The sequence below is a fragment of the Geotrypetes seraphini genome, chromosome 5 (genome assembly GCF_902459505.1).
Source record: "Geotrypetes seraphini chromosome 5, aGeoSer1.1, whole genome shotgun sequence".
Classification (NCBI taxonomy): domain Eukaryota; kingdom Metazoa; phylum Chordata; class Amphibia; order Gymnophiona; family Dermophiidae; genus Geotrypetes; species Geotrypetes seraphini.
The window spans coordinates 248,127,556-248,141,950 of NC_047088.1; the positions used below are offsets into that span (position 1 = coordinate 248,127,556).

A 14,395-nucleotide genomic window follows, 5' to 3' on the forward strand; every position below is an offset into this window, starting at 1 on the left:
CTACCATACCGTGATGCTAACTGGTTAGCACATCTCATAACATGGGAACACATCACGCTTCCTAAATAGGAGGCAGTAAGTGCTTCTGTGGTCATTTTAAAAAATGACCACAGGCAATTGCTAACATTAATCCAACAAATAGAAAAAAGCCTTTTTTTTTTTTTTTTAATGGTCACACAAGCAATAAGTTTAATAAGAAGAAAAGGCCCATGTAAGGACACACTAAGCCCATCTTTTTACAGTGTAGTAAAAAGGTCCCTTAGAGATTCATAGAAATGTACCATTTGACTAAAACTTATGGGACAAGAACAAGGAACCAATAGGTGTGGGAGGGAAAAGAAGGCAATTTCAGGGGTTGCTTAGAGTCTTTGATAAGTGGATTGAAAGATGGGCAGACTGCACGGGCCAACTAATCTTCTGTGGTTCTGCTGTTCCTTTTAAAAGAATGTTTTGGAAAATATCAGGTATTTCCTCTATGTATTTTGAAAAATGTGGTGGTGCTCAGTATTAAAAATAAATAAGTAAATAAAAACTGAGCTTATCAATTTTAGGTTCCTAAATTTGTGCCCTCTTTTCAGCCAAATTTAGGAAATTCAGTTTTCAGTTGAAAATTCATCTTAATTTAGAAGCTTAAAAGTTATGCTTATACATTTTTTGACTTGCTGTTCATTTGCCAAGATTTATGAATATAATTTATATAATCTGTATTTAGCGTTCTTTAAACATTGACTGCTACGGGCAGAATTAGCCTGGGATATTCAGTGCTGGGCCAAACCCAGGCACCGGCACCGAACATCCAGTGCTAATTCCTAATGAGCTGATATTCAGCTGGGACCTGACTAAGACACATATGTGGGCTAGGACCCTCTTAAGGGATGTATGTGCCCTCCAATCCCTCTCCCTCCCACCCCCAATGTCAAGAAGGGCCGACCAAGTAATAGTGAGTATCACAAAACTGCCACTAGAGGTCGCAGCAGCCTGCAACAAGCAAGAGAGAATGAGCTCTGCTCTTGCATTTAAGATACCACTTGCACTAGCACTCGACACGGTAGGCTAGGGTAGAGCCTGACCAAACCCAGGAACTTCTGTTTCTTCTGAAGCCAAATCTGTGACTGAAATTGGCCACTTGGGGTTTCAGCAGAACTGTAAACGGAACTGCCCCCACCCAGATCCATCTCTGGACCATAAAAGCCTCCCTTCTAGTGGTGACACCTCCCTCCCCCCTCTGCAATCACTCTTTCATGCCCCCCTTCCTGCTCATAGGCCCTCCCCAGACCTAACTCTGTGAAATCCTGGTGATCTAGTGATCCCTTTGGAGGCAGAAATGAATCTCACTCATTCCTGCCCTGTGCCGCTGCACCCTGGACGTGGCCCTAGTGTAGAGTTACCAGACTTTGTCCAGGTTTTGAAAAGCTTCCCCGAAATTGTGTCTGGCAAGAGGGCATCCGTGCATGCCACGTGATGATATCACGCCTGAGTACATGTGACGTCATTGCGTCGCATATGCGGACGCCCTCCTGCCCGACCAGAGCAAGCAACGGGGGCGGGGTTATGGGCGAGCCTGCGGGCGGGTCTAGGGGGTTCGGATTTTGCGAATGTAAAATCTGACAACCCTACCCTAGTGGTCTAGCGATTCCTTCATGGGCGGGAACAGACCCCGTTCCGCAGCTCCAATTCAAATGGCCGCCGAGACATTCAGCCCTAGTACATTTTCAAAGAGGCCAATTAGGAACGTAGCTCTCAAAGTTAGTAGCGTAAATCCTTTTGAATATTGGGGCCATGCTTTCAAATAGAGAATGACACGGTGACAAAATTCATCACCGTTCCCGTCTCCGCGGATAACCGTGGGAAATAATCCCATGTCATTTTCTAGTGTCTATTTCAATCTCAATCCTTCTACACCAGCATTCTTCAAAGCAAAGCTTGAGGGTCAGTGGTTCTGGCCATTCATATTCTGATTCTTCCCTCTCTCCTTAAAGAATGACATGAAGATGGTTTCCCGCGGTTATCCGCGGGGACGGGAATGGTGATGAATTTTGTCACCGTGTCATTCTCTACTTTCAAACCTACAGTAAAGTATATACTGCGGTTTCAAACAGGACAATTGCCTGGGGCCCAGTACCAGAAAGGCACAGCTTGGTGATGCTCCTGAGACCCTGATTTAGAGCGCATGGCTGACCTATTCTCACTGTATGCCCGATGCTAGTCCTATTCCTGGGTCTTAGCTCTTATCTATTAAGACCACCGTCTCTCACCCCCTTTCCAGTTTTTCTGCTTCTCTGCTCTATAAACTGAGATGTTTTATGCACGCACTGTGAAACTTTTTCTGTCTTCGGATTTTTCACCTACACGTTTTCTTGCCCATGCTTTTGATTTATGTAGAAGTCAACACCGCTTGTATCGGCAGGCACGGGGAAGGATTTGGCACTCGGCAAAGAAACACCTTTACAAAACACCTTTGTTTGTGGAAATATTTGTTACAGTTCCCAGAGACAATGTCGTGAAAGGAGTTAATTTAGATGTGACTGGCATCTAGACAAAAGGTGGATGGCAGGGCAGTAATTATGGGCTGGGTGATATTAGATTGCTAATAGTTTCTTGTTTGTAGACCAAGTAGCCTGATGGTTAGAGCAATGGGCTGAGAACCAGGAAAGCCAATGCTCAAATCCTACTGTTGATCCTAATCTTGAGCAAGTCCCTTAATCCTCTATTGTCTTGGGTACAAAATTAGATTTTAACCCCTACAGCGAAAGAAAATGCCTACTGTATATAACTGAAAGCGGCAGAGGCTTAATCTGAAATCCCTTCCCTTGTGGGAGGCTGTTGTTACGGTTAATGTTTTCATTGTATTCTGCTTAGTTTAGGAGAGAAAACCTAAACTTCTACTGCAAAATAGCCAGTTGGGTATGGCGAGGCACAACCCAAAATTAGGAGGGACCCTGATATGAGGTCCACTCTCTACGGGTCTTGGCTTTCCTTTCCCTCTACCTCTTCCTGAAGCCTCTTTCCAATTTCCTCCCTCTTCTATTGCTTTCCTTGCTCCTCTTCCTTCAACACCCCCTCCACACAGCCCATCCCAGTTCCTCCCATTCCTAGTTTGCCCTCTCCCCCCCACAACCCCATCCGGGTTCATCTTTCTCTTTTCATTTCCTCTTTCTGGTTCCACTCACATGAGCCTCCCTGGTTCTTCTTTTCCCTTCCACCATGGTCTTTTTCAAGTTAATCTCCTTCCTACCCTCCATGATCCTTTTACATTTCCACTCCCTCTCCCTATATGGCCTTTTCCCATCTCCTGGATCCTTCCCAGCTCTACTTCTTCTTTCCTTCCCTCCTTCTCTGTCCCATGGCCCCCTTTTTTAAGAGCCTCACTATAAGCATAGTGTAGGTTGGCATGGGGAAGGCAGTGTTCCCCCAAGATGTTGCTTGTGTTATTACTGAGCTTGCCACTTCCTCATCACACTTCTAATATGGCTTCTTTGCCCTTTCAACCCACCCCACCCCCTCCTCAAAGTAAGCAGACAAACTGATGATTCTCCCGATCCTGTATCCCTTCCCCCAATGGCTATGTTTTTTTTACTTCTCTCCCTCCTAACCATCTTCTCATTTTCCATACCTCCTTCCTAACTGTTTTTACTCTCTTGCTTCCCAAATGGTCTCTTCCCTCCTCCTCCTCTTGACTCTTTTGACAGTCTGTATGGCCGGTCTTTTAAGAATGCTGGTCCTCCTACATCCCAATGGCTGGTTTATGTGCATTTTTCATTTGGAAAGATTTTTTTTCTCTCCTGAAAATGGTTCAAAATGATAGATGTACTGAGGACAAACACATCTAGGAAATTACATTACATTAGTGATTTCTTTTTTTTTTTTTTTTTTTTTCCGAGTTCAATAATTTTATTGAATATTATAAGAATTATAAACAGAAAGCAGTTCAAACACATAGAATCATAATAAAAATCATGTATCAAATATTCGTATCTACAATCGTTTGAATAGAACTAGATTAATGAAAAGGATCCAGAGTATCTGGAACTGCTTAGAAAAGGAACAGAAAAAGACAGAGAAGCAGGAGGGATAAGATTAGTGATACATTAGTGATTTCTATTCCGCCATTACCTTGCGGTTCAAGGTGGTTTACAAATGAATTGTCAGGACTTTAGAAGTGTGTTGGGAGCAGTTAGTCCATTTCTTTAAGTTGCTAAGGATTATATCTGAATTGTCATGATATTACAGGTACATAAGGAGTAGTTGCAGGTGATGCTTGGGGTAGTTCTGATTGTGTTAGTTCGGTTTTATGTGTTTTTTGAATAGAGGGGTTTTTATTTCTTTTTTTAAGGTTTTGTAGTCTGGTCAAGGTGAATAGATTGTAGAGTTGGATGTCAAGTGTTGCAGCTCGAGTTGCTAGGAGGTTGTCGTATAGTTTTTTTCATTTGACGTTTTTGGTTGGAGGGTGTGTGAATGGTGCGTGGGTTCTCCTATGTCTGGTTGAGGTGGATTTAATTAGTCGATTGTTCCAATAGGCTGGGCTGTCTCAGTTTATTGCTTTAAAAAATAGCAGGCAGTAAAATTTGAAGTGTACTCTCATTTTAGAAACAAAAAGATAGATGTTTTCCTGTTTTGAAAATGGTCATGTTCACTACTGGACATTTGGATGTTTTTCACTTGGATTTAGACATCATATTGAAAATGTCCCTCTATGTCACAGCAGTCAGCTTTAGAGCCCTTTGACAAGTGCAGATTGGCCCTAATGCACCTTGATAACTACATCCCTCCCCAAAGATGGTAATGGGGTTCTGTTTGTTGAGAACAGAGGCCCAGATTCTCAAAACTTTAACGCCATCGCTAAACTGTTTCTGGTGGTTTCGCCTGTATGCGGTTTAGCGGCAGATTATCAAAATGGATTATCTCTGTCTTTAGCGAGGTTTCTAGCAATCTTCGACACTGACATGCAAATGTCATCTTCAACATTGGATGAGGACCTCCGGTAGATTCTATAAAAATACTGAGTCATTTTCAAAAAGCGGCGACCCCCCCCCCCTTGCAGCGGAAGAGATGCCCACACTCTCCTACTGTCCTAAAATCCCAGCAGCAAGCCCACCTGCAGCGGGAGAGATGCACACACTCTCCCGCTGCCCTAAAATCCCTACCGCAACCCAACTCAACCTCCTCCCCCCTGCAGCGGGAGAGATGCCCACTCTACCCTGCTGGCAAGTGACCCTCCTCCCCTTATTCACCGTCCCCTCCCCCTTACCTCAAAATAGAAGACCTGGAGGGACGCAAACCCCCTCCTCCCAGCTGCCTTCGTCGTCTAAAATGGGCCTTCCCCTCCCTGGTGCATCTTGGGATGCACCAAGGAGGAGCCTGAGGCTCTGATTTGCCCAAGTTGTTTAAGGCCCCTCCCATGGGAGGGGCTTTATACAACCTGGGCCAAATAGAGCTTCAGGCCCCTCCTCGGATGCATCAGGAAGGGTCCTAAGACACCTAAGGCCCCTCCTATGGTGTGTCCAGTCCAATTAGAGCCTTAGGCCCCTTCCCAGTGCATCTGGGGAGAGGCCTGAGGCTCTGATTGGCCCAAGTTGTATAAGGCCCCGATCAGAGCCTCAGGGCCCTCCCCGGTGCTCCTAAGATGCACCGGGGAGGGGAAGGCCCATTTTAGATGACACAGGGTCACCTATTTTGAGGTAAGGAGGAGGGAGGGGGCAACGGAGATGGGGGAGAGGGGGTCACTTGCCTGTGGGGGAGAGTAGGCATCTCGCCTGCTGCTGGGGGGAGGGGGTTGTTGGTTGGATATCTCTCCCGCTGACCGTATTTTAAAAGCTGTGAAATCTTACAAGCAGGCTGGCAGCTGGGATATATCTGTGCAGTTTGTACAGAAATAATGGGGCAGAGCTTAAAGGGTTGGGGTTTTTTTCCCCCTGTTGTCAGCTACTTGGGGGAGGGGGGAGACTAGGGCTGATGTTAGGGATGAGCAAACAGGGCATTTGCTCTGGGCCCCCATCTTACTGATAGCCCAGACTTGCCTGAAGTTGAAAGAGGGACAGCCTGCAAGCAAGCGTTGGGGTCTCCTCCCTAGCATCTGCCCTGCGGTAACTGCCCCAGTGCCGGCACTAAAACCCGCGCTATGCATTAGTAAAATTGGGGGTAAGAGTTATTTTCTTAAATAAATAAAAAAAATGGTAGGATTTCAGCAGGAGCATACAGATAAAGAGGGGAAAATACCCCAAATTTAAGAGCCTACTCAAAATCTATTTCTTCCAGAAAGCTGACTCGATTAACCTTATTTCAGACAATGGTCAGAGGATCCACTGATTATGCAATCCTAATTACTTTCCTTCCCTTCTCCCCTTCCTTCACTGCCTACTGTTCTGTACTGTTATGGCATTCTTTCCTCCTGTTATATTTTAATTTATTGTACATCACCTTGTTATTCCTCTGAGGAAAGGCAATTCATTGTGCACCAACAAACATACTATAAATCTATTCAGTTTCATAGCTGTCTGTTTATCTTTCTCAGCTGTGGAAACAGGGTTCCTGTACTTTTGACTGGATTTCTTTCACTGACTATGGAATCTGGGATGAAAAAGGGTATGATTAATATTTCGGTTAATTGTAGTGGAAAAGTGGTAATGGCCTCCCTTCACAACATTATGACTTTAGCAGTTGTACAGTAGGTCTCATTTTTTCCATTTCATTAGCTCACAGTGTTTGCAATGCATTTTTTTCCCTCTATCAGTCAACTTTATATATTAACCATTGTTTTTTTTGTTTGTTTTTTTTAAAAACCAAAACATTCCATTGCATTATGCACCAATATCGGCTTCATTTTTGTTTTGTTTTCTTAATTTTCATATTTTTTCCCCTGATAACATAATTTATTAACTTTGCCAAATTTTTTTTAAGAGCGTGCTTACATTTATTTCTTTTCAGGTCCGAGGCTATCCAGAACCTCGCATCACATGGCACAGAAATGGTGAGCCGCTGACGGAGAGAGAGCGTTACAGGTTGGATCAAAGTATTCGAGGGCTTTTCAGCTTGGTGATTAACAGTGTACAAGCAGAAGACGGTGGGAAGTACACCTGTGAAGCCACTAATGATGGCGGTGGGCGACAGGTGACTGTGGAGCTTACGGTAGAAGGTATGGTTCTTGTTCAGTGTTTTAAAAGAGCCTCTTCATCTTAGCTAAGCAAAAAGGAAAAACCCTCCCTTCCCCCCCCCTCCCCTTCCCCAATGCCTGTTCCTGGTGTTTGTCTCAGGAATCTCCTCTGTTCCTTTGATTTTCTGACTCGGATAATTAGTTCCTGTCTCTATGCTGCATTCTGCCACAATCACTCAATTTCTACCCTATCCAACTCAAGAGTTACATACTGTACAGTAATCACATCCACATGACTGCCACAGACAATCTGTTCTGTACCTCCAGACCCTGTTATATTATTTCGATCTCTGGCCTTTTATCCTTTTATCTTCTCTGCTTCCTTTCACCTTCACAAGGCAAAGATTGGACTGTGGCCTGTTTTTGAGGAGTTTCCTTTGAAAGCCTAACTACAATCAGTAAGTCAACCTTGACATGTGCTTCTGATGATAAACATCAAGATCCTTGACATCTTTCTTGTATGGTAAAAGGAAGCTTTGTTACACAGTTGTGTGTGTGTGTGTGTGGGGGGGTTATTTTATGAGACACTTGGACGTTAGATCCGCATTTTTGTATACTCAAGTAGGTGCTTATTTGTATTCTGCCAATCCAACAGCTGAAATTCGGGTTGGATTGCAACAAAAAGCATAATTAGAAAATACTAACGCAAAATTGTCTCAAGTGTCTTCATGCATAAAAGTAGCTTCTGGGAAGACCTGAAGGACGATTCTTATGAGATGTGCTTAAATTTAGGTGCCATAGCACTTACAGATGTGATAGGCACCAATAGTTGGCAATTACATGCGTAGACGCTAGGTATTTCCTCCTCTCTTTCCTACTGTTTCCCTTGGCTTTAAAAAGCAAATACCCAAGTAGGTCTGGTAACGAATTATGTATATGTGATTTCTCTGAAATCATATTTTTACCTTTTGTACAACGCTTTGTAACTTGGTAAAGCGTTCAATCAAATAATGTGAATAAACTTGAAACTTGTGTTATTCTATAAAATGTGTGCTCAAGTTCAACACCCTTGGATTCTATATATAGCACCCAAATTTGAACATGTTTCCAAGGTGTGCACACATCTTAATTGGCAAATGAGCCATTAAAAAGCAATAACTGGACACTAGCAAAAAAAATTTCCATTAATTGGCACCAATTGAGATGTGTACACTCACCTGGCTGCATATTATTCTATAGCACTGGGTATCCAAATCCCATAGCACGCAACTCAAAAGGGGGCATGCTCATGGGAGGGGCATGGGCATCTTAGGAGCAATCTGAACTGTTAAGAACATAAGAATTGCCATACTGGGACAGAAAGATGGTCCATCAAGCCTGTTTCCAAGAATGGCCAACCCAAATACCTGGCAGAAACCCAAAGAGTAACAACATTCTAGAGCTGAGATTGTGATGTCATAATGTCTCATTCCACCAGTGTCTAAGAGCCAAACTCATCAGTGATGTCACAATGGCTTGATTGTCCTATGCTTGGCTCACAAAAGAACATAAGAATTGCCATACTGGGACAGACCGAACCATCAAGCCCAGAATCCTGTTTCCAATAGTGACCAACCCAGGTCCCAAGTGTCTAGCTAGATCCCAAGTAATAGAACAGATGTTATGCTGCTTATCCCAGGAATAAGCAGCGGATTTCCCCAAGCCATCTTAATAATGGCCTATGGACTTCCCTTTTAGGAATTTATCCAAACCTTTTTTAAACCCCGCTAAGCTAACTGATTTCACCATAATGAATTCCAGAGTTTAATTACACGCTGTGTGAAGAAATAAGTTGCATGAGTTGTTATTGAACAATGGGGTCAGTGCACCCGACTTGGAGCTTTTATACCAGCTTTCAGGATAAGTATGGCACCCAAAGTTAGGACATATGCCTTTAGCACTAGTCTTTTCCGGTGCCCATTTTTGAGTGCCATTTATAGAATCCAGCATTTAGTTTACAATTGCATGGGGTTGTTCATATGAGTGGAGCATAGGCATTCATCCATGTTTTGCCTAGTGACATATTCAACTTTTAGAATAATATAAATTGTGTGCATGGTATGGCGCACTTTAGGCTTGCTTGCCATTGTGTTGACATAAGTGACCATGCCTATATTTTGCTGTGCCAGGTCCATCTTAGCCTGTATTCTGCAGTATAACAGCTTAGGTCAATGTTTTTCAATGCAAGGCCTAGGGGCCAATAGCGGCCTCTGGAGATCTCTGATGTGAACCCCATTTTCTTGCTGGGTTTTTCTTTAGCTGCTCTGCCTCTCTACCCAGGCTCAAGAGAGAAAGGTGAAAGTGTGTGTGGGTGGGGGAAAGAGCCAGCATGCTCGAAGGACAAGGCATTTCTCAGTAGACAAAATGGACAATAGATTGATTTATTTAATTCTTGTTCTATCCTCAAAGAGCTCAGAATGGGTTACAGGATAACATGCATAAAATATAGTCAAAAGAATTATACAGTATTTGGAAAAACTCACAACCTTCAGGATACTGTCCTCCCCCACCATGAAGTTTAAAAGTGGCAGCAAAACTAGACCACCAACTCTCCAATCTACTAATCGCGACCCCAGACTATAAAACTTTCAGAAAAAAAATAAAAACCCTGCTATTCAAGAAATCCATGAAGACTAACTAACACCGTATGAAACATTTCAGTCCTCTGAAGCAACCCACTCTGCTCTGTTAACACCTCTGGACATGTCCAGAAATCCTCTTCTGTAGTCCACCTTGAACCGCAAGGTAATGGCAGAATAAAAATCACTAATGTAATGTAATGATTGGTGTGAATGACACATACTGGTCAGCATCATGGTGCTTTTTGGTGGCTCTCCAGCTCATTAGAACCCAAAGCGGCCCCAGCTAAAAATATTAATGAAGACCACTGGCTTAGGTGCAACTAAGCATCATCACAGAATTGGCGATAAATGCAGCTTTTTATGTGGTTCCTAATTTATGATTCAGGGTTATCAAACAAAAAAAGAGTGAGCTGTAGATGCTTATAGTGGGGTACCAGCTCTTCTGCAATTTTGCTTTGCCTAATTTATGGCTCCCATTTATAGTATTGAAACTATAGTGCCTGCCTTTGAGGGTGAAGAGCAAGCAGAGCAGAGATGGGATTAGTTATGCTTGTATCTTTTAAAATACACACTTAAGCAACACTTTTTATGGTTTATTTAAAAAAAAAAACAAAAAAAAACACAAAACCTTGATATACAGCCCAGCCTTATCAGTTTGGGGCGGTTTACGAAGAGCAAATAAAAAAAAAAAAATAGAACTCCACTTCATAAATCAGAAAGACCTATCACAATCATTATCAAAGGCATCCATCCTCTGAAACGTACTTAATATATACACAAAAACCCATAAATCATCTAAAATCTTAAATAATAAAATTAATTTTTCTTTCTTTCTCTTATCCTCAAATAAGACCTACCCTGAAAATAAGCCCTAGCATAATTTTTGAGGTAGATCTTAATATAAGCCCTACCCTGAAAATAAGCCCTAATTGCCGGGGGCAACAGCACTCCCCCAGTGACCCTTCCATCTCTTCCACCCATCTGAACCCCGACTGCGAGACCGAAGTACCTTATAACAAACCGTATCGTCAGCAGCACAGGCTCCATCGCGTTAGAAAGCCGCAATGGGGCCTGTGCTGCTGAAGATGCGGTTTGTTATAAGGTACTGTATTTCAGCCTCGCGGTCGGGGTTCAGATGGGTGAGAGAGATGAAAGAGTCAGCAGGGAGAGGGAAGGTGCGCAGTGGCGGGGGGATGGGAGTGATTAAAAAATGCTCCATGGGGGAATGTGGAGGAAGGGAGGTATATAAGCTGCAAGGGTTCTGCACAAGGTATGGGAAGGAGGGAGGGATAGAAGCTGCAAGAGTTCTGCTACACAAGGAGATGGGAGGGAGGGGGGAGGGATAGAAAGATCCTGCACGAGGGGATGGGTGAGAGGGGAGGAAAGATGCTGCACATGTGGGGGAGAGAAAGGAAATAGGAAGAATTGGGGTGGAGGAGAAGAAGGGAGAGATAATCATTGTACATGGAAAAAAATAAAACCTAGTGCCTTTTTTGGGCCCAAAATTAATATTTATTTTTGGGGAAACACAGTACTTTGGAGAAGTGCATTTACAATAAAACTTTAACCCTCCTCCCCCCCTTTTATGAAGCTGCGTTAAGGTTTTTTATTGCAGGTCATGGTGGTAAAAACTCCAATACTCATAGGAATTCTGTGAGCGTGGGAGTGTTTACCCCCGCAGCCCGCCATAAAAAACACTAACGCGAGTTTATAAAAGGGGGAGGGGTGTTAAATTATTATTATTTTTAAATATTTTTGGGTAGCTTATTCCAAAGATTTGGACCTACCCAATAGAGTGCTCTTTCCTTCGTGATAGCACATACCAGAAAACACCAAGTTATTTCTTCCTCGGAGCAGACGTAATTTTGTGTGGTAGCATTCAGTGATGCCGATTTATATATGTGTATGTTTTTTACCCTTTTATTTAAAGCAGGCACCACATATGCACTTATGTGCCTTCCCTGCCTAGGCATCCATTGCAAAATTATTCCCTTAGGGCACAGTTTCTTAACCCAGTCTTCAGGACATGTTGGAGACAGTGGAAATGGTAACAGAATGCAGTAATGCAAAGGATTCCTATGTGGAAAGAAAATGGGAAACAAACCGAAATTTAGTAGTGCTTAGATGGTAGCTCCAGCAATTGGGGGGAAAAAAGGCCAGTGCCAGACAGACGTCTATGTTCTGTGCCCTGATATAGTTAGACACATCTAGGAGGGCTGCAGTGGGTTTCCATGGCAACTCCAGTAGTTGGGGCGTATATTCAGGGCCGGGGCAGACCTCTATGGCCTGTGCCATGAAAATTGTAAGGACAGATCAAGAATATATGTGTTACCGTGCATCACATGCTATGAGTTTATCTTATTAGTCAGACTGGATAGACCATGCAGGTTTTTATCTGCTGTCATCTGCTACCGTAAGATACCCGTAATGAATATGCATGAGACCGATTTGTGGAGGCAGTGCATGTGGATTAGAGAATGACACGGTGAAAAAATTGGTCCCCGTCACCGCCCCGTCCCCGTCTCACCATCCTCTGCACCGCCCCGTCACCGCCATTCCCTTCACCGCCCCGTCACCGCCACTGCCACCCCATTCACCGCCCCGTCACCGCCACTGCAACCCCATTCACCGCCCCGTCACCGTCACCGCTGCATACATAAAAGCCTCAAACGGGTACGATTTTATATACTTTTCTAATATCTCCCCTATGTATCTGCCATTGCCCCCCCCCTGTGTCCATATTCCATCCCCATGGCATGTCCCCTTTTTGTCTCTGTCCCTATGCCCCATGCACATAATTTCCCCTCTTTCTGTTACCTTCCTGTGTCCAGATTTCCCCTATCTTCCTCTTCCATACCAGTGTGTCTCTTCTTTTCAACCCCATCTAGCTTTTTTCCCTCTTTCTTCCCCCCCCCCTGCTTCTAGCATCTGGCTCACCTGCCTGTCCTTCCCTTTTTTCTGCTGTGGGTTTTTCTTTCTGTTTTCATCACCTTGGCCCAGAATCCTTTTCCCTTTCACTCCCTCCTTACAGTCTGAGCCGGGAACACTAGCGATCGCACGGTCCTCGCAGCCCCCACCCGCCTGCCCAATCGATCCTAGTGTTTAGCCAGCTCTCTCCCTTCTCCTCACCTTAATTTGCAGGCTTTCTTTTTCAGCGACCTGCACGCTTTCCCAAAGAGCCGCACACGCGCGGCTGCTCAGTGTTCAATCTTCTGCTCTGCTGCAACTCCCTGTTTCCGGTTGCGTCAGAGCAGAAGATCGAAACTGAGCAGCAGCGGGTGCGCGGCTCTCTGATAGCGTGCGGGTCGCCGAAAAAGAAAATCTACAAACTAAGGTGAGGAGAAGAGAGAGAGCTGGCTAAACACTAGAATCGATTGGGCAGGCGGGTGTGAGCTGCGGGGACCGCGCGATCCTTCATGCCTCACTGCGGGGACAAGACCCATTCACCGTCCCCGTCGCCGCAGCGACTGCTAGTTTTCTTCCCCGTTTGCGGATATCTTGAAAACCAGACTGGTTTCGGGGTGTCCTGAGGACTGGGTTGAGAACCTCCCCCCCCCCCCCCCAGTCTTAGAAAGTAATTCTGTAATAGGCTGCCCACCATGTGTGGCAGATAGTACTTCTTCACGGAGAGAGTGATTGAGCATTGGAACAAGCTTCCAGTGCAGGTGATCGAGGCACGCAGCGTCTCAGACTTCAAGAATAACTGGGATACCTATGTGGGATCCCTACGAGGGTCATGCCAAGGGATAGGGTCACTAGGTTACAGACTTGAAAGAGCGGGTCAGTAGAGTGGCAGTATAATTACAATTATACTTAAGGGGCTCATTAGACTTAATAGGGAGGGTCAATAGTGTGGGCAGACTTGATGGGCTGTAGCCCTTATCTGCCGTCATCTTTCTATGTTTCTATAACTTATATCAATTTCGAAAAGGCGAACTATGTGTGTTTTTGCCCCTTTAAAAATTGCCCCACAAAGAATACACACAGGGCAACATTTACATCTGCCCCGAGGTTTGCACAAATTTCCCAGTTTATTTTACACATTTATATATCTTATAAAATATGACCCTGATTCTATAAACGGCACTTTTTAGGCGCTGTTCGGCTGCTATACGCCTTTTAAAGAATCATGCTTAGCAGCACCTAAGCAGCCTTAGGCCACCGGTAGGTGTTAAATCAGGGATCTCAAAGTCCCTCCTTGAGGGCCGCAGTCCAGTCGGGTTTTCAGGATTTCCCCAATGACAATGCATTGAAAGCAGTGCATGCACATAGATCTCATGCATATTCATTGGGGAAATCCTGAAAACCCGAATGGATTGCGGCCCTCAAGGAGGGACTTTTAGACCCCTGTGTTAAATCCATCGGCGCACTGCCATTTAGGCCAGAGTTTTCTAGGTCTAAATGAGTGCACCTAAAGTAGGCAGCTATTGGTGCCTGACTCGGTCCAGGCCCAAAGTCCACCACGAATCCGCTCCTAAATCTGCCTACGTGCTGTGTGGGTGCTTCGGTGCAGATGCATTTCTCAAAGTGGTAGGTGCCTACTGAGTTAGGTGCCACCGGCTAATTAATATTAATGGTTTATAATTGGTTTTTAATAGCACTTTCAATTATCATTGCCGATTTGAGGCAATTAAAAAATTTTAAAAAATTAAGTTAGGCACCTAAATCAGTTAGGCTTGCTTAT

At 44.3% G+C, this 14,395-nt stretch overlaps 1 protein-coding gene across 3 annotated transcripts in view; it reads left to right on the forward strand.

The window, feature by feature from the left end:
* The window catches only part of MYLK (myosin light chain kinase), a 607,164-nt gene that overhangs the window by 182,364 nt on the left and 410,405 nt on the right, over nucleotides 1–14,395 (forward strand). For all 3 annotated transcript variants that reach the window (XM_033946557.1, XM_033946556.1, XM_033946555.1), the window contains exon 4: nucleotides 6,925–7,132. In XM_033946557.1, coding sequence (XP_033802448.1) covers nucleotides 6,925–7,132 — 208 coding nt within the window. The remainder of the gene's footprint in view (nucleotides 1–6,924; nucleotides 7,133–14,395) is intronic.